At 44.3% G+C, this 25,350-nt stretch overlaps 1 protein-coding gene and 1 long non-coding RNA gene across 2 annotated transcripts in view; one reads left to right on the top strand and one right to left on the bottom strand.

Annotated features, from left to right (window-relative positions):
* Positions 1-5,453: 5,453 nt before the first annotated feature.
* On the top strand, positions 5,454-16,781 carry GPR20 (G protein-coupled receptor 20). The gene is made up of 2 exons (XM_425941.8): positions 5,454-5,650; positions 15,432-16,781. The coding sequence occupies exons 1-2, from the start codon at positions 5,633-5,635 to the stop codon at positions 16,509-16,511; spliced, it is 1,098 nt and encodes a 365-aa protein (XP_425941.3). The 5' UTR covers positions 5,454-5,632; the 3' UTR covers positions 16,512-16,781.
* The window catches only part of LOC121110142, a 35,522-nt gene continuing 15,698 nt past the window's right edge, over positions 5,527-25,350 (bottom strand). Inside the window, exons 2-3 of the long non-coding RNA XR_005856049.1 lie at positions 6,643-6,787; positions 5,527-5,661 (exon numbers count right to left, since the gene is read on the bottom strand). This is a non-coding gene — a long non-coding RNA (uncharacterized LOC121110142). The remainder of the gene's footprint in view (positions 5,662-6,642; positions 6,788-25,350) is intronic.

Genomic DNA, 25,350 nt, shown 5'->3' with positions numbered 1-25,350 from the left:
GAGAGAAATGCAGGAGGAGGCAATGGTCAGAAAAGTCAGTTCCTAAAAATGCAGCAGGCAGGCAGGAAACTGGCTCTTGCACTCTTTTTCTCCCATGCCTGACTCACCCAACAAGTGGTTTATCTGAGAACCACTTGTCTTTCCCTGTTCCTCATCAAACAGACAAATCACAGCTGGATCCCATCAGCAGGAGCCCCCCATATGGCAACTGTCTGATCTCCGACCCTGCCTAAAGACGCAGATGGGAGCCTGTTCAGTGGCAGGGACATGGATAATGGTCCCTCTGACCTTTGCAATTCTCTGCAGATGGTGAGTGGGTTCTGGGAAGTGGCTGGGATCTTGGAATAGTGTCTTGGCATGGGAAACTGACTGTTCTTCACTGAGCCTCTTGTGTCAGGTAGGTACGGCTGCCCCTACAAACTGTGATTATAGAGGCAGCTGGGTCGTTTTTATAGATCAACACAGTCTCTGTTTCACATGCTGAGGGTCATGCTATGGGATGCTGAGCATGGCCAGGGGAAGCAGTAGGATGCTTTCTCTCTCTGGGCAGGAGATGGTTGTGTTTTTCTGCCCCTATGGTGCTTTTGTCCCCAGGCATTGCAGGAGAGGTACAAATTCTGGGAGACAAAGGTTGTTTCTTCCCTGTGGATTCTGTCTAGAGTTTACTGCAAAGAGCTCTTATCTTTCCCTTCAACCCCTCCAGCTATCACCTTAGGCATAGCTATCATTTCAGAGCTCAGATTCCAAGGGGATCTCTGATCTTCCAAACAGCCCTACACAGCATGCCTCAATCATTACATCCAAGAATAGCAAAGAATGACCACTCAACCCCAGAATTTTAAGGCACATCTCCCTCTGCTTGGCTTCAAAGAAAGAAGTGGCATGAGCCCAAAGCTGGCTACTGACAGTTTTCAATCCAGCTGTCAGCTGGATCATTAAGGTTGGAAAGGACCATTCTAGTCCAATCATTAACCCGTCACCACCATGCCTACTAACCATGACACTCAGTGCCACATCTACCCTTTTCTTTAACACTTCCAGGGACACTGAGTCCACCACTTCCCTGGGCAGCCTGTTCCAATGCGTAACTGCTCTTGAGAATAACTTTTTCCTAATATCAAACCTGAACCTTTGCTAATATGTTTCCTAATAAAGGGGAGAGATTCTTGGGTGTTTCAAGTGGGCTTCCCAGGGACTCTCCTAAATTGTCCAGGAAAAACCCAGATCCACACACTTGCCACAACTCCTTTTACCAAGCACCAGTTTGTGATCTATAAAGAGGAGGGATTTTCCTCTTTCTGCACTGGTGATGGAGCAAGAATGAGGGAAGGGCACAGACTCTACCTGATCCCCTGTGCAATTCCATTTACCTGCTGATTCTGCTGTGTTTCCAACCCTTGTGCACAAACAGAGTGAGAGCTGGATATAGGATGAGGAGTCAGGTGTTCCTCCTGGTTCCTCTCAGCCCCACCAAGTCTGTATAGCTACAAGTTGTTCCCACCAAATATCTGCCTCTCTCCCCCATTCTCATGTTAGTAAATGCTAGGGCAGGTGCTATCATCCATCTGGCAGGAGCTTGGCACCTGTTAGACCCTGCTCTGCTCCATTACACTCTGCAGCAGGGCTGGGACAGAAGCCAGTGTTTTGTTCCTTGTCCTTTGACAATGTTCCCACACTGCTGTCCAAGGCTTTCCTTCCAGGGGAAAGGAACACACGTCTCACTCGTTAATGGTAAGGAAGCGTGATGGGGTTAGCTGGGCCCCTTTAAAATGAAGGACATTACTACACATTTTTTAGGAGTCTCAGTGTCCGCAGATTTTACCCTAACCCAAATGCTATGTGAAGCTTTCTTGGCAACTGCCCTCTGTGAAAGGTGACTCCTTTCTACCCTTGGATCATCTGTGGGAATCAAGCCATTTCTCTGAGTCTTCAGTTCTGCATCTGATTCATAGCATCTCACAACAGCCGTTTAGGCTGTAGTGAATTAAGAATGCAGAGCTTGTGTTCAGTGCATACCATATATATGAGTCTTTTTCAGAGATTGTTAAGGCCTCTGGATATTCTGGGGCAGATTAACTAGAGGGAAGAGCTGTTGTGGAGGGTAAAATGAATGTAGACTCTCTTCCAGGTAATTGTCTTTTCCTGCTGTGATAATGGATTCACTCACATGGCAGGGAGCAGACCACATCTACTGTTGCCTCTTCATCAGCCCTGCATCTATGTCCACTGGGCAACCCTTCCTGCAAGCAGTCATGTGAAGATATGCTAGTTTGTGACCTTGGCCATTTCCTTGGCTGCTTCCCTTCATGATTCTTCTGCTGCCTGATACAAGAGCAAGACAGTGGACAAACATTTCAGGAACATCTATGTTGGTGGGAAAATCGGAAAATGTTCAATGGAGGTGGTCTACGGGCATGTGAGTTCATGTTCTTTGAAGAAGCTAATTAAAAAAGGATTCCCAAATAGATTAGATCCCATACTTCTTGTGCTCTCCATATAGTGAGGATCCTATCCTTCACTGTCCTCCATGACCACAGGTGAAGGCTCCTCAACTTTCTGCGAGGTCTGGGTCCAGGACCTCCTTGGGTAGAAGCTCTCCTTCACCACTGGTGAATGAATTTCTGAGGATCTATTCAGTAAAATAGAGTAAATTCAACTTGACAAAAACAGGCACGTTCAGATACAAGTCTTGTTTGGGTCCTTAAAGAGTTGGTCAACAGAAATATCTCCATAGTCGATCCTGCCCATCTTGGCAGTTCAAAAATTCATTATACTGAGTCCAATCTCAATCTTGAAGGGCAACTCAGCTCTTCTCTTTGAATATGACTGGAAAAGAATTCCCTTCTGACAAAAACACAGAAGATATCTCCCCAGGGTGGTGAATGGTATCAACCTCCTGATCCTCTCTTCCAGAGCTGCCTAGCCTCCTGCTTTGATATTCTGTGCTTTTTAATGGAGCCCCATCCCATCTCTATTTCATATGCTAATGTTAATGGATTAGTAGAAATTATTATGGGCCAGCAGCACCTTTCCCTGTCCTGACCATTATTCCTTCTCCAGCATGCTCATTTTAGCTGATTAGTGCCGTCTTCCATTTACAATCTCAAGACACCCACTGCAATATTTAATATTGTTGCATATTCAACCAGCAAGCTTGAAAAATTTCCACTTACTAAAGCTTTGCTTTTTTTTTTTTCTACCTTCCTTCTCCCTTTGGGAGCATCATAAAATCTGAAAAGAGAGACGATAGAAGCTTCATCGGCTACAATTGCAGCTCCCCCTGAAGTCAAGTGTGGGAACCCTGTCTGGGACAAAGCGTGGCCCAGAACTCGGATGTGCCTTCTCCACCTTAACAGCAGCATTTGCTTCCCAATATGGCATGTTCTGCTCTATCTCAGGCACAACTTGAAACTTTGCAGCTGTTGCCACTATAAGTTTAGCTCTAAATTCGGCAAGGAGAGAGAGGCTGGGATAGCGGGGGAGTGCAGGCCACTCGTTATCCCATGCACGAGGGATGGAAACAAAGCTCACATGCATTACACAGGAGAACAAATACAAGATAGTCCTCATATAAGAATGACCAGGCACATGAACAGAGCATAGGTATCAATAACTTATTCTAGAGAAAGGTCTCCTTTCTTTTTAGTCTTGCATTTGTACATCCAGAGAGCTATTCCTTAAACGTAACAGTTTTGTTAGCAGACTGAGGGAAACATAAACGTTTGCCACCACAGACACTAAGAACAATGGGGTCAAGCAAGCAGGTGGGTTCTTTTTCATTCTTCCCCTTGATAGATCCCCAAGAATGAAGGAAGTGAAAGCAAGTTTACTATCCAGAGATGACTCTTGGAGGCCTTACAATCACACTAACTTTCCAAATCGTAAGGAAGTGAAAAGCAGATGAGATCCAAGGCACATGGGTGAGCTGGAGGACAGTTGTGAAAGGCTGGATGTCTGGATAAGGGTGCACAGATAATAAAGCAGGATGTTCCAAAACTGGAGGAAGATTCTGCTGCTCATTGTGAGGAAACTCAAAATAGGAAATCAAGAAAATATCCTGACAAAAAAAAAAAAAAAGACCAGCTCAGCTTTCCTGGGAAAGATTCAAGGGCGAAAAGCTAATTCCAGAAAATGAGGTCAACTTTCTCTAATATCCATAGCTACTGTTTGTGCTCCAGAGAGACACACATGTGTGGAGTTTACCTCTCCTCTATTTATGGATTTGGCCTCTTGACCTAGAATTCAATGCCTCTCAGTTGATCCCGTTTTGTTGTTACGGGCCATATCCTGCATGTTTATTGTGCTGGCATCAGTGCTGTCTTTATCTAAATTAGCAAGGAAAAAAACAGTTCAGGGCTGACACTAAAATCCTATCCTCCTAAATAACTAAATTTGTGACAGTGTTTCACTTTATTTCTTTTCTGTCCTCTTTCCCAGGAGGGATCTAAATCTACTGCAGAGCTTCCTGGAGATAACATCTGTGTAGGCCCCCTTTGAGCCCCACCCCACTGAATATGGCTTTTTTGGTACCCTATTTAGACAGAAAAGCATCATCTCATGAGAGGGACTTTAGGGGCTTTAAGAGATCTGAGTCCTTACAATACTGGTCAACAGGGACATCTTGAAAGCTGGTCCTGTACCTTGAGCCCATCTCAGCGAGTGATCCTTTGCTACACTGTGCCCAGTCTCAAAATCATAGAGTATCCTGAGTTGGAAGGGACCCATAAGGATCACCGAGTCCAACTCCTGACTCCATACTGCAGCCAAGGGTGTAGGAACACACAACTCTCTGCTATGATATGATTCTACCACTAGTATGGAAGGGAAGGGTGAGGATGGAGGAATGTACTGGGGGTCTTCGTGGTGGAACCTCAACTCATCTACCCTCAGCAGCTTCAACTTAGTCCATGGGCAGACACAATTAACATCTCTTTCTAATGACTGGAGCCAGAAGTCATCAAAACATGTAAGGTCACACTTCATCTCCCTCTGCCACCTCCTTTCTTAGGGTCTGGACAGCTTGGTTCAAAGCATGTCACAGACGTAGTGGCATTTGATTCTTCCTAAAAATACTGGGGACTTCTGTCTAATCCCAGCTCATATAGAGAAGATGAAAAGAGAAGTATTTTCCTCCTGTGATACTGCTGTTGCCTTGAGCTGATAGTGTTCTCAGTAAGGAGATTTCATTCCCACAGACACATAGGAAAATGGACCAGGGGAGGGGGCAGGTAGTGCAGCAACACCAATATTAGTTTAGTAGAGATGTTCACTGTGAGCAAGGCTGGAGCTCCCTTTAGTGTTTCCAACACTTCATAAATTTCAGAGAGATTTAGGGCAAGGAGCCAGATGTTTCGGGAGAAATTCTGAACACTAAAGACAAGTGGAAATTTCTTTTTTTTTTTTTTTTTTTTTTTGAGTGTGTATTTTTTCCCATTAGTTGCAAAGCTATATTTAGAAGAGAAGGGGGGAGACAGAGAGAGAGAGAGAGAAAGAGAGAGAGAGGGAGATTAGGCATTTCTTCATATTCTGTAGTCACTCCAGTTCTGCTTGTAGGAACAGATGTCTCTGTCCTGGGGCGATAGCATTCAGGTCCACGAGGAAATTTTCTTACCAGCAGCTCTTCTAACATAGAATGGAGATCGGACCAGAGGTAAGTCAGTCCTGGTGGAGGAATATATCAGAAGGATTGTAGCAGCAGATGCTTTGGGACAGTGGTCAGAGTGGAACAGGGGAGCATGATGTGGAAGAGGTAACAGTAAGGGGGACAGGTGGGAGTCACTGAAGACCTGAGCCCAAACTTAGAATGGAAAGCATGGCTATCATGGAGCCCTGGAAGGTGGAATGGCACCTTGTCGAATACATGGAAGATGTCCATGGTTCTGTCCTTGCTGCAGGTGTGGAAGTTCACTGGGAAGTGCCCATTGGGACAGTAGGGCTGCAAGGTGGTTTCTGCATTGTGAGTTTCTCTGTTCTGGGGTTTGAGGGCAGTGCGATGCTATTTGTTCTCCAAGGAGATGGGGGTGATGAAAGACGTGTGAAGGGGCTGGCTTCCCCCCAGTGAAAAATATTATGCCAGCCTTTGTGAGGAGTGGGGTGATGTCTTGTTTGTGTATGAATTCCTCGACATGGTTTAGTGGTCATAGTGGTGATGGGTTGGCAGTTGGACTAGATGATCTTAGTGGTCTTCCTCAACCTTAATGATTCTGATTCTATGATTCTATAATGACCTGTACGCAGGCTTCTGAAGCTAGAAAAGGAGACAGTGCATTGCTGGGAACAAGGTTGCTGGGGCTGGGGTTGTTTTATCTCTGGCTGTGCTGATTCTCTGAATCATCTTTCTGAGTCATCCTGAGGAAAAGCAGATTCTCTCCAAGATCCTTAACAACACCTCCTAAGAAATGCTTTAATACTAATACACCTGCTAACACCTCATTTTTTTCCCAAGTTAATCTGTTTAATCCAAAACTCACAAATCCCCAAAGGCACTGGGGGGTTCTATCTGCACAGTGCAGTGATTGAAGTGCCTAACATGGGAAATCATACCAACCAGCCTCTGAAAGGGTTAAGATCTGGTAATCTACCTTGGGACGCCTCCCTGCTCAATCCCCTTGGTTCCTACCTGTATCTGTATCACCTCCATACCTGTGCTCTCTGGGGGTTGAGCCTGGCTTTCTTCTGCTCTGGACCATACAGAGCCCCAGGTACTGCCTGACAGCAAAACCTCACTGCTGCTCTTCCCCCATTGTCCTGCTCAGGCTTCTTGCCAAGGGATGGAGCCAGCAGGCAGCTGAAAGCAGAAAGAGGGAAAAGTGCTCATAGACAGCTACATTTGCAATTAAGAATTTCCTTTTCAAAAAGCAAGCAGCAACACACAGGCCTGATGTTGCTCTTTTTTAACTCCTGCAATGCTTTTGCACTTGTCTATGAAGTTTTTCTCTGAGCCTACGTAGTATTTCTCACTGCAGGGTTCTCCTCGTGCACAGCCACAGTCATTTTTATTCCAAACTGACATTTCTAACACTGTGTCACAGGCACCCTTGAAAGGCTAGGTCGATTCCTGTAATCACCAAAAACTCAAATACATTTCTCTTGTAATGTTACAACCTCCCAAGAAGACAGGCACAATTCTGTTTCTACTGGCTAGCTCTACAAAACTCCAAATCCACGAGTTTGTTTCCACATTTAGCTTTGAACAAAAATAAAACTGCTTTTTTTTTTTTTTTTTCCCCAAAAAGAATGCACTTTCCCCGCTTATTTCACTGATCCACAAAGGATAGAGAGGAATATAAGCAGGAAGTCATGCTTTGATTTCCCTTAGAGTCTACTATGGAGATGTAGATAACAGATGGCACTTGGTACTAGTCCTGGCAGGCTATGAGATCATAGATTAATAGAATAATAGAATGGCCTGGGTTGAAAAGGACCACAGTGATCATCTAGTTTCAACCCCCCTGCTATGTGCAGGGTTGCCAACCACCAGACCAGGCTGCCCAGAGCCTTGAAATGCTAACAGCCTGATTTGTAGGAAATTCACCAATACATTCAGGAATCCCATCACTCCGAGGCCAGGATCAGGTAGAGTAGAAAAGCAAGACACAGAAAATGCTACAGAAGCCATAAGTCATTGTAGACATCTAAATGTTTCAGGAGGGACTTTATTATGCAGTGAGATAGAAACGAGCAAGAGGAGGTGTAAAGCCTCTATTAGCATTCCTAAGGTGATCTGTACAAGTAAGCTTCATCAAAACATGCTGAAGGACCTCTGGGTGCCCACTGCAAATGAGTGCACATGTGTGGGTCCAGAGAGGCAGGCAGAAGACCTGCAACCTGTGCATACAATCCCACGTCTGTGTTCCCTTTATACATACATCTGGGCTCCTTCTTTCAAAGACTGAGGCATTACTGTTGCAGATGGACACAGAGGAGTTTTAAGCTCTAAAGAAATCTGCCAGCACATTAATTGCTTGCTCTGTGTACCTTTGGGAGCTTCATTCCGTATTTTCCATGCATGCTCAGGACAGGGTTGAAAGACAACCATGCAGCAGTTTCTGGATTTAAAAAACATTGTCTCTGGGGTGTCACAGAGTGGTGATCCATCAGCTGATGTTAAACAGCCAACTTAAGCCCAAATGCAGAGAGCAGACAGCTCAAGCCAGGCAACATCCCTCCCGGTCATTCTGCTCCATGAAGAAGAGGAACGCAGTTTGGAGGGTTATGTTCCCCCTCTTCTAAGTGGCAGGGATCTTTCATGGACTTGGATGACCTGTTAGACTAAATTATTGCACAGCCACCCACAGGCTATTACTCATCCCTAACCAAACCTGGAAGTTGGATTCTTTGTGCACAGAGAACCTGATTTTGGTTTCCTAGAGAGCATGGGGTACACCTGTGTGCACACAGCATTCAACTGTGAACAAGGTGGGGTAGAAATCAAATCACAACTCACGGCAACACCCAAGGCAGTGCCTTGGAGATGGAGAACAACACGTAGCCTCAGTGGGACCATCAGAGAGGAGGCAAATGGTTTAAAAGCACATGAGCAACATCAACCTCTCAAACCAACATTGCATTATCCCCCCAGTACACATCCTTACGCTGTGATTGCTTACATGGCCTGAAGGACAGCATCTGGCCATGCCTTGGGACTGGACATTTAAGTTTTTCTTTTGCCCAGACGGGAAATCTGATTCTCAAACAAAACTAGAGAAATTTAAAAGTTTGGGTGGGTGGGTGTTAATCCCTCTTGCTGGCATGAAAAGTGTTTTCACACCTTTCTCTAGGCTTCAGGCAAAGGCAGTTTAGCTCATGGCTCTTCAAACCATGGGACAAGGTGGGACATGCTGACCAACATGGTCCTCAGGCAATCAGTTACCATCTATCCCCAGCTAGGCTGGTTCTGCCAGAGGTAACGTATTATTTGGTATAAATCTGAAATTATTTAATGCTAGTCAAATAATGAAGCAAGCCAAGTTCTTCCTTTGAAAAGAAGACATCTAACATGTTTGAAGTGTTTCAATGCATTGGGACTTTGTAGGGAAGATCTAAATAAAAAGATGTGTTGAGGAAAGATTTAGTAAACTATTCACAGGTTCATAATAGAGGAAACAAGGATAATCTGGCCTTGTTCAGTACTTATCTGTGCGTTTGTCAGCTCTGGCTTCCTCTGTCTTCCCAGTGTTTTCCAATTTGTTGGCTAGTTTATACCAAAATTTGGCAGAAGGGAAAGATCACCTCAATTTTCAGGAAATTAGACAGCAATGAAAGGATAAATTCAAACAAGTTCTGGAGCCAAGGAAAGAGTTGGAACGTAAGTTCTCATTAATACAACCAGATGTCCGCATGGGAAAAAGCTATTAATAACCATCTAAACCAAGGTAAAACATTGATCCAATGTTTTGAGCAAGACACTGAACCATAAGAAAACAGGTGTCATTTTGTCTGGCACCCACCATGTCAGATGTGTGTTTTGAGTCTCCAAAACACCTGTTAGTTCCACAGCACTGGAGGAGAAGAAATAATCCTACCCTGGAGTGAATCTGAGAGTTTTCAACAGCAGTTCCCTCCAGTCAGGTGTTTCACACACTTTGTCTAGCCACACTTAGTCCTGGAAGCTTCTAGTAGACATCATGTTCTGGTATCAAATGAGAGCATGAAGGTGATCCAAGGGCTGGAGCACCTCTACTATGAAGATAGGCTGAAGGAACTGGGCTTGTTCAGCCTTGAAAAGTGAAGGCTGCTGAAAGACCTCATCATGGCCTTCCAATTTTTAGAGGGAATTTATAAACTTGAGAGAAATCAACTTTTTACATAAGTAGATAGTGATAGGACAAGGGAGAATAATTTTAATCTAAAGGAGGGGAGATTTAGGTTAGATGTTAGGGGGAAGTTTTTACTGAGAGAGTGGTGAGGTGCTGGTACAGTTTGCCTAGAGAGGCTGTGGATGCTCCATCCCTGGAGGTGTTTAAGGCCAGGTTGGATGGGGCCCTGCACAGCCTGATCTAGTACTTGGTCTAGTGGTTGGCAAACCTGCCTTCGACAGAGTTGAACCTGGGGTTGGAACCAGGTGATCTTTGAGGTCCCTTCCAACCCAAGCCATTCTGTGATTCTATGATTTTATGTGTTGCTCTCAAATATACAGTCCCTACCCTGGGAATAGCCCGATTTCTGCTTTGCAATGGTATAATTCTCCCCCAAACATAGCTTCCTTCTCACAGACTGGGGGATAGATGGGAACCAGCTTTTCCCCTCTGTCAGCTGGATTTGTTCCCTTTCTCTCCCTTTCTCTCTTTCTCCCTCAGTTCCCACGATCAGCAAACCCACCCTCCCCAGGCTGACAGAATGAGCTCTACTACATGTAGGGCCAGTCCTCAACATGTAGAAAAACACCATATTTGGCCAGTTTGAGCCAGAGTTGAGTGAGAGCTTGCCAGGAGAATCATACAATTTAAACTGAAAGAGAGTGAGTTTAACCCTTCATTTATAAACAGGATGATAAATCACCTATGGAACTTTAAACACGGAGAGACTGCAAAGCTAAACACAAGCTGCCTCCATGCCTCCATGCCCGGCAGCAGAGCAAGGTTAGCAGACAGGGCAGGATGAGGGGGACAGGGGGATGAGAGAGGAGCCACTTTATCAGGTCAGATGTTCAGATTCAGGACAGGGAGATGAGAAAAGCTGAAGCTGTTTATACTAAATAACACTTGTTCTCACTTATGAATGTCCTTTTCATCTTCCCCATCCCAGTGTTCTCTTTCTGTATGCAGAGATCCTATCAGTACACACCAATAAATAGCCCTTTCAGAGAGTGCTCAGAACAAAGCTCAGTTGCCTGACCTGCCTTTTCTTTTGTATCCTATTACTTGAATTGCTGAGCTCGATCCAAAAGTACTGTGGGTCAAGGAAGAAACTCCAGATGATTTCAGCAAGCAGAGGGTGAAGCATAAGGCTAATACAGAGCTAAAAGTTGGGTGGAAAGAAATACGGGATGGCCAAGGATATCCTCTTGGGGCAAGACGTAGCACTGAGTTGCCCATGCTAAAAGAACAAGTGGGATTCCAAACATCAAAAGAAGATTTCGCAGGCCCTGGTTTCAGCACAGTGACCATCTGTTTCCTATTTGGCCCAAGAACGATGGAATTGGTTGTGTCATGCTATGATAAAAGAAAGAAAGATAAAAGAAAGAAAGAATTTCAGAGAAAGTCCCTGTCTCCCAGTGCTGAGCAGGAACCTTTATCAAAACGAGGGAAACCAGGACAACCTCCAGTCTCCCTACCTCCCCATATTCCTTTTTTACCCAGATGCCTGCTGTACTTTTAAGGAAATGCTACCCACAGCCTCAGAGCCAGGCAGACAAAACCCAGCCTGAGAGGTATAACATAACAGCATAGGTCAACTGACATGTTCGTACGGTGCTCAGAAGGGTGCATGTTTAACCACTGTGGATTTTGAAGACTAACAGCTCCATGAAACAGTTTCCATGGAAATCTGGGGAGATGAGAGGTGAACTAGGCATGAAGAAAGCCCAGCTCCAATTCCTCTAGAGATTTTAGTCAGAGGGGTAGCACAAGGGCTATTAATTCTGCAAGAAAAGGTGACTGGTTCTTGTAGCCCTTCATGAGCTCATGCTACAGCTGCAAGCCATAAATAGTGAGACCGTAGCAAAACAGAGGTTTTCAGAGGCTGCAAAGCTTCTCACGACCTTCACTGACTGCTCCACGGTTATGCATAGCTGAACTGACCCACTTTAACACCTGCATTAATATTTCTGATAACAGAGAGAGACCTAGTTGGGGTAATTTTTCGACTCAGAAATGAGGGGAGGGAGGCAAAATTGGAAAGCTTTGGAAATGTTTGCCTCTCCTCGCACATGAGGTCAGGCTGCCTTTCTGTGCCTTGTTTAGCCTGCTGCAAAATGGGGCCATGTACCTTTGTGAAGTGCTTGGAGACCCATAATGGAAAAATACTTAGTAGCTGTTAACCAAGGGTTTGGTCTAGCTCCATCTCATTAAAAGCACTCAGAGGAATGCTGTTGCTTTGCCAGTCCAGCTCTCCATCCTTTATGCTTGTGAGCCACGTAATAAGAGCAGTCCCACAAACTAAAAGGCCATTTACCCAAACATCCATCAGCAACAATCTGATTAGAGGAAGACTTTTCCCACTGCAGCCCAAGAGCAGTTTTATCACAGCTTGTCAGTAAGGAAATCTTCAAAATTACTTAAATTTGTCAGGGTTTCTTTCATGTTGTTGCACGTATTGTGAGCCCAAACAGGGCAGCAGTAGAGTAGGAAGAGACACCAGCTCCAACATAGCTCCTCCACTGCATTGATAAAGTGCTGCCCGTTATTTGTGTGGATGATTGTGGTATCTGGAGTTTATTTCATTGCACATGGGATTCAGGGGAAGAGGGAACTATGTAAACCAGCACACTGTATATGACAATGACTGGACAGTGCTCACAGGTGATACTTTCCTACTAGTCTAAAATGCTCTGCATACCTCACTAGTATTATGAGGATGAGACACATTTGAATGCAGTTCAAGTTACTGATCTCACTGGAATAGGAAAAGAAAACTGTAAGATGAATATCAGATGTTCCTGATAACAGATCTGAGAGTGAAGACATACTTTCTGTAAGAGGCAAGCTACCAAGAAAACATAAAATCAGAGAAAACAGCCAATGCCTTAATATTACAATGGGATGAAGTGCCCTATTATCCACACAAGTTAAAAACCTCAAGGGCCTGCTAAGGGATGGGATGGGTGATTTTTAATTCTCCCCTTCCTCACCTCTGTCTGTATGAACACAGATACGCAAGCTCATGCCACACTCAAGAAGAAAAATGTCTCTGTTTCCTGGTTTGCACAAGTGCAGTGACTTCCGCAGCACTCCCCTTGATGTCATCTGCAAAGGGAAATCTGGGAGCAGATCCAGGCATCTGCTCATTTCAGTTTGTTTTTGTAATTAAAGATCCACACAAACAAACAGAGTAGATCAAATGCTGACTTGATCTATTATATATATCATTTAATATTATAAAATCATTTTAAAGTGATGCTAGCATTCTGCATCTTCCCCTTGGGTCTTTCTTGGGTGCCACACTTTGCAACTCCACTACCTTCAGCTAGTCTTGGCTCTAGTTTTTCCTGTTATTCCCAAGCACCATCCTTGGCACAAAATGTGAGGAGACAAGACATCCCCCAAGGAGTAGGCAGCCTCAATCAGACCCAGACAAAATAAAGAGAACATGTGTCCTACATTGGCTGCCACTGGAGTTCAGTGTGAGTTGAGGTAATCCAGCCATTCCTGAAAGACAAGATGTTCCAACATCTGGCTGCTGATAGAAATTGACTAAGTACAAAAGTAGGCAGAAGTTAGGATTGCTCCTCTTTGCCCAGCAGTTCTTTCGGACATTACAGGCAGTCTGACATGAGGCTTCAGGATTTCAGTCCTGCAGCATAATTTGTCGCCTGGTTTGATCTCAAGAGAGCTTTTATGGTTAAGCACCAGCTGTTCAAATTCACAACACTTTCATAGACTAGATGAGGGACAAAAAGAAACGAGAGCCGTAACCAGTGACCAGATTCCAATCTGACTGACCTAGACTTCCTCATGATGGCAAAGTCAATTCTGCAGACATTTTCTGGGGGAGCTTTATGGCAGACCTAAATTCATAGAATTATCATAGAATCATAAAATCATAGTATCACAGAATCATAGGATGGCTTGGGTTGGAAGGGACATTAAAGATCATCCAGTTCCAACGCTCCTGCCATGGGCAGAGTTGCAGTCCACCAGTTCAGGCTGCCGAGGGCCCCATCCAACCTGGCCTTGAACACCTCCAGGGATGAGGCATCCACAGCTCCTCTGGGCAACTTTTGCCAGTGCCTCACCACCCTCTGAGTAAAGAATTTCCTCAGTCCTAACTTTTGATTTTGCTCAACAAATATTCTGCTTACAATTCACCTGAATGAACCATACAGATAAACCACAGTAGGACTGTGGCATCCCATGAGGACTCTTGATCTCAAGGGTTGACAATTTACCAAATTTCTAAACCTTCTCGAAGCTGAGGAGGAGCAGAAAAGCACCCATTCTTTGGCAGCTCAGTCCTGTAACAGAAGCCTGCCTAGCAACATCCTATGACCCTATCACCAGCACAGGCTCAGAACTGCTCTGCTGGAAAAGACCTGGACATTACAGTGGATCCTTGGCTGTAAGAAAAGCCATGAAGTATTGTGTTTTTATTGCAAACAAAGGAAAGCGAAGACAGGCTGAGAGACCTGGGACTGTTCAGCCTGGAAGAAAAGAACACTGAGAGGGGATCTCATCAATGAGATACATTCAAAGGGCAGGAATCAAGTGGATGGATTCAGACAGATTCTTTTCAGTGGTGCCCAGCAACAGAACATGGGGCAACGGGCACAAACTGGAACGTAAGAAGTTCCACGTGAACATGAGGAAAAAACTTCCAGCAAGTGCTGGAAGATGTGTTTGCAGCTCCTTGACTACCAGCCCTTTTGCAATTGGCAAAAGGTAGCAGGGATTTCAAACCCTCATAACTCAAATCTTTCAGCATTAGTCTCTGCTGATTCAAGCTGATTTTTTTTTAACCTCGCAGTCCTGTTCAGCTTCTTTTGAGATATTCCAGACATTTTTCAACCATTTATTTTTATTGAAACCAGCCAAGTCTCTGTATATATTGGGCGCTTTTTTTTTTTTTTTTTTATCTTATAATATACAAATCAGTTTAAAATAGTGTGTAAGTCAGGAATGATTTGCAAATTAAACTGTCAAACCCTGGCAGGAGTTGTGGCTGACACCCTTGGTTGAAATCTCCCGGCTGGTGTTGCTGTGAGCACAGATATCTAGAAAATGCCACACAACTTGCTTGTGTTTTCCTGGAAAAAGCCATCCTTTGATTTTAGGAAAGCTTCACAATTCCTGAAAATGCTGTTGTGTGCAGTTCTCTACGGGATCACCTGGCCAAGGGAAGGGATTTTAGAAGTCAGATGATGGGGCTGTGCTTGTACTAATGACCATTTTCCATGTGGCTGACCCAAGCATGACCCACACACCTCGATTTTCCTTTCTCCTCTCTGCTCCCCTTGGCATAGCTCACGTCTTTATTCTTGCACAGGCCTTAAAATCACTTTTAAACAGGAGCAACTTGAGGTGGGGATTGTACGTCTTCTGCAAAACACCTAGCTGGAACCACTGAACTAGAGTTGTTATAAAAGTGGGTATTTTCCTAGCAATTAGGGATAATCCCAGCCTGCCACTTCACATATTGACAGACCAGCAAGTACAGCAGTACATATAACTACTGAGGCTGTACAAATACATTGGTTAAAATGTTGTTATGTGACAATATTCTGAGCTCTACGGTGTGACGTACGCATCAATATGTCCCTGTATCTTTTCTTCCAGATTGCTGGAAAGCCAGTGACCATGCCGACCTCCACCCAAGTGCCAGCTCTTGGCCACATCAACTCTACCCAGCAACCCAACTCCAGCATCTACACGTTCTCCAAGTTCATCCACCCTGACAAAGAATTGTACAAACAATTTTACAGCCTATGGATTGCCCTGATAGTTGTCAATGCCATTATCTTCGTGGTGGGTGTTGTGCTGAACAGCTTGGCATTGTATGTATTCTGCTTCCGTACTAAGACAAAAACCACCTCTGTTATTTACACCATCAACTTGATTGTTACCGATCTCTTGGTAGGCTTCTCCTTACCTGTACGGATCATTATGTTCTATACTGCAGAGGGCTGTGTGCATTGCTCCTTTGTTCATATCTTTGGCTACTTTGTCAACATGTACTGTAGCATCCTCTTCTTGACGTGCATCTGTGTTGACCGCTACCTGGCTATTGTACAGGTGCAAGCCTCACGAAAATGGAGGAACCCCACCTGTGCCAAGGGGATCTGTGTCTTCATTTGGATTTTTGCAACGGTAGTGACTTTCTCCATCCTCACCATGGCAATACGGTTTGCCCAGTGCTGCCTCTCTGAGATTCTGGTCCTGATGGTCTGCGAGTATTTCGTCCCCCTCATCATAATCATCTTCTTCACCACCAGGATTATGTGTGCTCTGTCCAAGCCCAGCCTCATGCACCAGAGTCGGGAGAGGAGAATGAAGGCTGTGCAACTCCTCATCACCGTCCTTATCATCTTCATGATCTGCTTCACTCCTTTCCATGTGCGACATCTAGCGATCTCCATCAAACCAGACATGCCCCACAATGTCAGCCTCCTTGTCTACCATGTGACAGTGACTCTGAGTAGTCTCAACAGCTGCATGGACCCTATTGTCTACTGCTTTGTCACCAACAACTTCCAGTCAACCATGAAAAATATCTTCAGGAAAACCGAACCAGAGCAAACCACTGTGGACATCCTGGGTGTGAACAAGAACACCAAGGGCTCCAATGCAATTATCACCTTCTCAAACACAATAGGAAGCCCTGTGAGCTTGCCATCACCAAGCAGCGTCCAGATCTAACCCAGTTCTGATGGAACATGCTGCAGTAAACCAGTGTAATGATGCTGGAACCCTGGTAGGGTGCATGGTATCATTGTCTGACATCTTTGTTCTTTAGGGAGACTTTCAGAATGACAGTAGTGGAATTTATTCTTCAAAAACATTGCGGTCTGTTTGGAAAATTGAACTTGCAGTGCTTTTAGTACCAATACAAAAGAGAGTTTATTAATTACTGTTTCCCACAGGAATGTTTTCTTTGTATTTTAATACAGACATTTTGCTAACAACAAATTCCATATTGTGGTTTTCTTTTCCTGTTTGACATTGTAACACAACACTACTACAATGGCTTAGAAAGCAGTAAATCCCTCTGTTTTCTATGAAAGCTTTCAGGCCTTGGACACGTACTTAAGAGTAAAAGATAAGAGTCCTGTTTCCAGGGATACCCACGACAAAGACTTTAGATGCCAAAGGGATGAGACAGAAAGCATTGTAACACACATATCACCAGCATCTACTCACTTGTTTCTGAAAAGGTCAGAACTTTTTCAGGGTAGAGATTGTGAAGTCAAGCAGTACTATCTCCTCTCTCTATTTAAGCATAAGAGAAAAAATGTTTGTGGGTATGTATGTTTTCATGCACATTGTCTGGGCTTGGGGAAAGATTAAAGATATGTTCCACCATAATTTGGATCACTAAATCCCCTGAACTGCAGATGAGCATACAAAGAGCTGTGAAAATGAATGTGCTTTCCAGCAAACTCTGCTGTTCGTCTCTCTCTCCCTGAAAAACAGCCAAGATGAAAAGCAGAACCAGACTATAATGCTATACTATCCTTGTCTGAGTTTTCTTCCTGTCACATTGCGAAATTGGGGCTTTCAGTCCTAATTCCCACCATCAGTTCATCCACTCAGTCATTCAAATGCTGATGTTTCCAGGGACAGAAAAACATTCTATCTCAAGCATCTAAGTCAAAATTCACCCCAGTACAGAGTCCCTACAATGATTTAAGCACCGTGTTTGAAAGATACGTAATGATAATGATGCCAGAAGATTCTGTCCGCAACAGTGGGTACATGTCCTACTTTGCAATGCAACAATTAAGCAATGCAAAAATAAAAAAAATCATCCAAGCAAATGTGCAAAACATGCAGCACGAATGGCAGTAACGGTTGTTACTGCTCCATTTCTCCTCACCCGTTATCATTCAGTTCAGTAGGCTTTGTTGGTCTAAGCTGGGCTGGAATATGCTACTTCCCCCAGGTCTAACCTTGGGACAGCCACCTTCACTTCACGGGACCAAAACACATCCAGTGCTTAAAACTGTTTCCTGTGACTACATATGTTTCCCTTACTCTGTTTCCTTGACCAACACAAAAGTAATAAACGGTAAACAACACTGCAATACAGGGATCTGACCAAGAAGAGCACAGGTGTCTGCAGGACCACTGTGTTGGGAAGTGGAATTCATAGAGGGTGATCTAGGTCACTAGGTCATGGAAGCAGAGACCTCCTCATTGCCTGCATCTCCAGGGGTACTGCAGGAGCCCAGACACTGCCTACACATGGAACACTTCCATGCATGTGTCTTAATTGTCTCTCAGAGTCCCTAGGGAAGGATTTAGCTGCCAGTAGACCAGTGCCTGGTGCCATGGTAGGCACGATAGCATGTCCTCACTATAGACCCTGCTACACAAGGCTGTGGTTCTCCTGCAAGTCCTGCACTGTGCCAACAGCATCAAGTATCCCAGAGCATTCCCAGCCACAGACACTTCTGTTTGGATAGCTGAGTCCTGTGTCTGAAATAAAAGTATGGATCTATAATCTACAAATGGGCAATGTTCAGTCAGCTGCAGGTCTCCCCTCAAAGACCAGCATGACACTGACAGCTGGAAGTGGACTATTAACTCAGGCTCTTGTGGATCACGGGGCACAGAAAAGTGCTGTGGATGTGATTTATCTGAAATTCTCCTGAGTAACACCACAGACTCAATGCCATTACTTTGAATTTTTTTTTTTTTTTCATTCCTAGAGGTTAGGATGACAGCCACCAACACTGTGGAACTACCTTTTGGGATGTAAGACTTATCTTCATTATTGCTTCCCTTTCATGGCCATGAACCTAACCTTAACCCTAACTCTAGACATGGCCATGGTGAGTATTTCCAGGGTCCAATTCTACTGTGTTTTCCTTTCACCTCATCTATTTCCTTACTCATTTGCAAATTATTAACTCTGATAAGATGCCTAGCAGCCAAGGCCAGCTTCTTGGCAGATCTCTGTCAAATGATACAGCAGCACCCAGAACAGTCTCTCACTTCTTGGTCAGAATAGCCAACTCACATTTTTGCCACTGTTTTTCACCAGCCCCTCATTTGGAGAAAATATGCTATGCCTCAAAGCTCTGCACTTCCATGTACATCCCAAAAGCCATGCCCACGAGCCCACAACATGCCTGCAGACCTTTACAGCTAGCTCATGTGTAATGAAAATGTGTCTCATGTATACAGAGTTGTTAACAGTTCTGTCTTTTGCCATGACTGTTTCAGAGAAAAAGGAGCTAAAGTGCAGGCTCAGTGCATAGCTTATTTTAGTTTCTTTGTTCCAACAAGCTGCAGTTTTACACCTCCATTTAATTTGTTATCTACAGAGTTTTTGCCATATACAGAAATGCTTTAATATCTTTCTTGGTGCAGCTATTCATTTGAGGCCAGTATAAAACCTCTAAGATCATTTGCTTAGATTTTAAGTTCCTAAATAGTGTCTCAACTGAATCTCTCTTTCTGCTGTACACTTAACTGGTAGTTGTCTGTATCTCCCTTACTGTCAGTATATTGTTCACTCTTCATACCACCCATCTGAGATTGAACCATTCTCTATACTTGGCAATGTTTATTGCTTTATCCAGATTTTCAATGCTCATTTTTCCATTTTCTCCCAACTCCAAAGAAGGACCAGGGTCTTTGTCAAGAATATCATCTCCAGAAAACTGGCAAGCTGCTAAATCATTCACAAACTTGTCTATTTTTTCAGTGACTTTTTGTGCTTTCTCTAATCCATATTGTTTACAAGTGTCATTTTTTTTTTCTCATGGTGCAGTAGTTGCTTAACTTCTGCCCTATTTAAAGTCATCCATTTCTGCTCAGGGAGCAATGTTGAAAATCGGTACCAAAAAAGTTGGTCATTGTCAGAAATAAACTTCCAATGGAAGTTTTGCTGGGCATCTTTCACCTGCCAGTACCCATTGCTGCTGACAACTCATCTTGGGATGCCTGCTAGGGATCAGGTTGCCCAGAGAGGTTGTGGAGTCTCCTCCCTGAGACCTTCAAAATCCATCTGGATGTGATCCTGCACACCCTGCTGTAGGTGTTCCTGCTTGATCAGGGCTTGGACCAGATGGACCCAGAGTTCCCTTCTAACTTCAACGCATTCTGTGATCACAGACAGCGATTGCATTAGTCCTCTTCCTACCCCAACCTGTCCTTTCTCTGATGTGAACAGCACAACCAAAGCTGCATGCAATACAATAGGGAAGCCTCCATGGGCAACATGAGTAACTTCACAGACCATTAAATATACACTGAGGATGCTAAGGAAGAGCACCTACAAAACAGCTTTGCAGGGCAGTCTTATATGCTGATTTAAAGATTTAGATGCCAAATTCCCAATGAGTTCAAATAAAATCAGGTAATTAACTGCCTTTGAGGATCCCAGTCATTAGCCAAAGGCTGAAATATTAATAGGTATGAATGAGTATCATGTAGCATACAATCACTGCCAAGCCCATGGTAGACAGAATACAGCATTCCCTAAAGAGCTTAACTGCAACAAAAGAGTAAGAGTAGAAGCCCTGCCCTTTCAGGACAATTACAGCGTTCATTCCCCTTTGATGTAATTTAGTACTCTTTCACATCTAAAATTCTGTAATGAGAATTAGAATATCCTCTTCTACCAGCTGCCCAGAGGCTAGCAAAGAAATACCATGCAAAATCTCACATGCATGCCTTGGGATGTCTGTAAAGAGGAAGAATAGAATAGCCAGCCCTCCATCTTACTGCAAATACGGCTGGACCCAGCAAAAACTAAAATCTTCTATTTTGTGTCATAAAAGGAACCCCTGATTCCACACATGGGGTTATTGGCCAGAATGTCTTCCTCCTGGGCTCTGAGCAAGATCTGCCCCCTGCCCACTACCATGTTGATAGCTGCAAAGTGGAAACAGCATGATGATGCTCTTCCATTCTCCTCCTCCCTTTGGGTTTTGCTTCCCCTCAGATGTGCTTAGGGCAGGGGAAGATAATGAAGACTTCACAGAGGAACCACAACCACAGATAAAGCAATAACAGAGGAGGGGTAAGAAAGGTAGCCAGTGGGTTAAAAAAGAGGAGCTCAGTGGTGGGAAAGGCTGGTGAGATCAAGGATGAGGAAGCTAATGGAGGGGAAAGCTGACAGGGAATACAGGGAAAGCTGACAGGAAATGTGATATCCAGTGAAGATGACACGGGAAATCTAGGTAGGGCATGGCTTTCTTTTCCTCATCTGGGCATCACTAGTCCTGAAACAGGAGCTCTAGGGAGGATTCCAGTGCTTGGATCAGATCTGAAAGGCTCCCATTTAAGGAAGAAAAAGCTGAAAAGCAGAGCACTGTATTCCCTTCCCAAGGTGAGGCCCAGAAAAGGAAAAAGAGTGATCTCCCCACAGCAGTCTGAACTGTTGTGTTCTTGGGGTAGAAGACAAGAAGGTTTCTTGTGTGCTGGAAAAGGGGAAGAGGGCCTTTGACCCCCAGACATGTGAAGGGACATTGGACCACTAGAGTCCTCTACCCTGGATGAAGAACTGGCTTTGCTCGCACACAGCTGTGGTACACCCAGCACATGCTGCAAAAAGCGCCCAAACTTATCTGGCAGGGACAGGAGATCTCCTAAGTGTTTTTACAATGTGCCAATGCTGGCAGGATATCAAGGTCTTAATTCATGAAACTATTCTTCTTCAGGATGTTTGACTGTAGCATCACAGCTCAAATTAATTTAAGTATGTGTTTGACTTCCATTGCAAGTGATTTTCCTTCACGGCTGTGTGTAGAGCTAGCATTGCAAAACGGGACAGTCCTTTCCAGCTGCTCATGCACAAAGATAGAGTCTCTTAGATGAAATAAAGCTGAGTTTACATATAGCAAAAAGTCTTTCTTGACCTCATGGCAATCTCAGCAAAAGCTCATAAAGAGGAGTTTCAGTCCCACCAACCCAAAAGCCTTCTCTCTTCTTGTATTTGTCTTAATAAACCCAAATCTTTACATCAGGAAGGAAAGAGTGCTCTCCATCACCTGTCAACACCAGGCCACAGAAATGCAAAGGTGCAGAATGGACTGCGGTACCATGCTTTGAAGGGCAAATGTGAACCAGAGTTTTGTTTCCTTACTGAACACAGAGGGAGATGTGTACTCAAAACACCGTCTGACTCTCAGATATATGATGCTCCTTGAAATTGTAGATCTGTCAGAACAGGTTTTACTTTGTTGAAAGAAAAATCTAGAATTCTGATCCAAATACATCTCCTTCTCCAGCTATGGAGATTCCATGAAGAAAAGAAGGAAATGTGCAGGCAGTGGAAGCAGGGATGTGTGGCCTGGAAAGAATACAGGCATGCCATCCGTATGTGCAGAGATGGGATCGGGAAAGCCAAGGCACGGATGGAACTGAACTTGGCAAGGGATGTGAAAAACAAGAAGGGATTTTATAGGTACATTGATCAGAAGAGACAGGCCAAAGAAAGTGTACTTACTCTGATAAATGAGAAAGGAGAAGTGGCTACAACAGACATGGAGTCAGCTGAGGTACTCAACAAGTTATTTGCCTCAATCTTCACTGGCAGTCAGGCTTCCCATGTTTCTCACATCCCTGAACTAGGCACTCCCATTTTCAAGGAAAGGAGAAAGAAAAACATGAAGAACTACAGATCAATGAGCTACACATCTGTGGCTGAGAAGATCATGGAGTGGATCCTTCTGGAAGCTGTGTTAAGGCATATGTGAGAAGAGGCGATCTGAGACAGCCAGCATAGCTTCGCCAAGGGCAGATCATGCCTGACTTATCTGAAGGCCTTCTAGAATGGAGTGATGGCACTGGTGAACATGGGAAAAGCAACTGACGTCATCTACCTAGACTTTAACATGGTCCAGCACCACATCCTTATTTCTAAATTGGAGAGGTATGGATTTGAAGAGTGGACTATTCAGTGGATAAAGAATTGGCTGGATGGTCGCTGTCATAGGGTTGTGGTCAACAGCTCTATGCCCAGGTGGTGGCCAGTCACAAATTGCATCTCCCAGGGGTCTGTCTTAGGACCAGTGCTCCTTAACATCTTTATCAGTGACATAGAAAGTGGGATGAAGTACATCCTCAGCAAGTTTACTGGTGACACCAAGCTGAGTGATTCAGTTGAGATAATAGAAGGAAGGGATGCCATTCAGAGAGCCCTCATAAGCCTAATGAGGTTCAATAAGGCCAAGTACAAAGTGTTGCACTTGGGTCAGGGCAATCGCAGATAAGAATACAGACTAGCAGAACAACTCAGAGAACAGGTAACTATTTACTCAGAGGGTGATGAGGCACAGGAACAGACAGCCCAAGGAAATTGTGGATGCCCTATCCCTGGAAGTGTTCAATGCCAGGTTGGTTGGGCCCTGGGCAGCCTGACCTGGTGGGTGGCAACTCTGCCCATGTCAGGGGAGTTGAAACTAGATAGGCTTTAAGGTCCCTTCCAACCCAAGCCATCCTATGATTCTATGGTTCTATGATACTGTGAAAAGGAGCATCTCCTTTGCTCTTTTCAGTAGGAAGAGTCAAAGAGCAAGCAGTAGTCTGAGCTCCATACCCAGAAGAGGCATTTTTGAGAATGCCTTGAAGGCCCCTGCTCCCTCCCTTGCAGCAGACCCCTAGTATTCTCCTTGGTCCCTCAGAGAACACTAACAGGACTTTATTGACATGAACTTAAAACAAGAAAATAAAACTCCCTCTACCTGGCTCAAGCACCTGGCATCAAAATAATACCCCAGATTTTAATCAGAGTGGCTTTACTTCTATTTCCTTCAAAAGCTGATGTCTAAATTAGGCCCAGAAATGTTTGTCTCTACAAGAAAGTGGAGAAAAATGGAGATTGCTGCAAGTCAGTTAAACAGATTCCCCCAAGAGATTTGCCCAGAGGAAGTCCATATCAGAGTAGGGCATGACATAAAAGACTTGAGTCAAAGCCCAGCAGTTGGCTTATCCTTCCTCTGATCCCATAGCCTGTGAAGGACTCCTATAAATTCATTCAAGAACCTCATCAGACAGCAACCTAAACCAAAGCCCTGTATCCAAGCCCTTGACATTTTGGATAGCTCAGAGACTGCCCGAATCCTAGCTTCCCAGGGCAGGCCTCACTTGATTGATATTATTTAGAGTTGGAAATGCCGTCCTGCCAGCGCCGCTTAGAAAACATGGCAGTGTTGAAGACACCAGTCCAGAAGTAGCTCTCTGTACAGCTGCCCATTTGCAGCACATGGAGTGGGAATCTGTTGATAGGTTCTTGACAGAAATTATGGTTTGTTTATCTGGTAGCTTTACTTTGTGCCTTCCAACCAACCCGGAAACTCTTCCTCTTCTAACCTCTTGGCCTTCTATTATATACAGACTAGTCTACATGATAATTTTGGTAACCATGCTTCATCTTATGACAAACACTGCATAAAGCAAACAAATCAGTATTGTCATAATTAAAGCAAATTATTGGATGGTTTATCTATACAATCAAAACAGTTCTACCACTGCTAACACTTTACCTGGCTGAGGTTTCAACAAGTACCGGAGTATATATTAACTCATGCAACATCAAAATCAGGCACAACAAGCCTGCAGCCTCCCACAGCAGGCAGGACTTGGAAAGCTGCAGGACTTCTTCCTAAGGTTACTGCGTGCCTAATAGAGAAGAGAAAGCTTCATACAGTCAACTCATCATCATTTAAACCAGAATCCCTTTTTCAGGAATTCTTCCCATTTTATGCCAGTGTTTCTTTGACGATTACAGAAGATAAAGCATCTTCTTTGTCTCTGCAGTATCACATTCCAAGCCATGGATATTTGCTCTGTCTTTGTCTAACAGATTACTACACTCTGCAATGCCAGATTTTTTTTTTTTTTTTGCTCCCAGCAAAGGTATTTGCAAACAGCAACCCATTCCTGCACTCTGAAAAATTAAATGACCCTGTCTCTTCCTATGAGGTATATTTCCATGCTGAGACTTTCTGGTGACTATTTTCTGAGCCTCTTTGGAAGTTTCAGCTGCCTTTTTCAGGTCGGAGCATCAGAGAAAGATGGGAATAGGGGACAGAGAGATTTTAGTCCATAGAATCATAGAATCATAGAATTGTTTGAGTTGGAAGGGACCCTCAAAGGTTGTCTAGTCCAAATCCCTTGGCAATGAATAGGGACATCTGCAGCTACATCAGGTTGCTCAGAGCCCCATCCAGCCTGACCTTCAACGTCACCAGGAATGGGACATCCACCACCTCTCTGGGCAACCTGTGCCAGTGCTTCACTATCCTTACTGTAAAAAAACTTCTTCCTCATATCCAGTCTAAATCTCCCCTCTTGCAGTTTGAAACCATTTCCCCTTGTCCTATCACCACAGACCCTGATAAAGAGTCTGTTCCCTTCTTTCTCATAGTCCCCCATTAGACACTGAAAGGCCATTCTCAGGTCACCTTGGAGCCTTCTCTTCTCCAGGCTGAATAGCCCCAGCTTTTTCAGCCTGTCCTTACAGGGAAGGTGTTCCATTCATTGGATCATTTTTGTGGATATGCTCTATCAGGTCAATTTCTCT

The sequence above is a fragment of the Gallus gallus genome, chromosome 2 (genome assembly GCF_016699485.2).
Source record: "Gallus gallus isolate bGalGal1 chromosome 2, bGalGal1.mat.broiler.GRCg7b, whole genome shotgun sequence".
NCBI classification, from domain to species: domain Eukaryota; kingdom Metazoa; phylum Chordata; class Aves; order Galliformes; family Phasianidae; genus Gallus; species Gallus gallus.
This window is presented reverse-complemented; position numbering and strand designations above follow the sequence as displayed.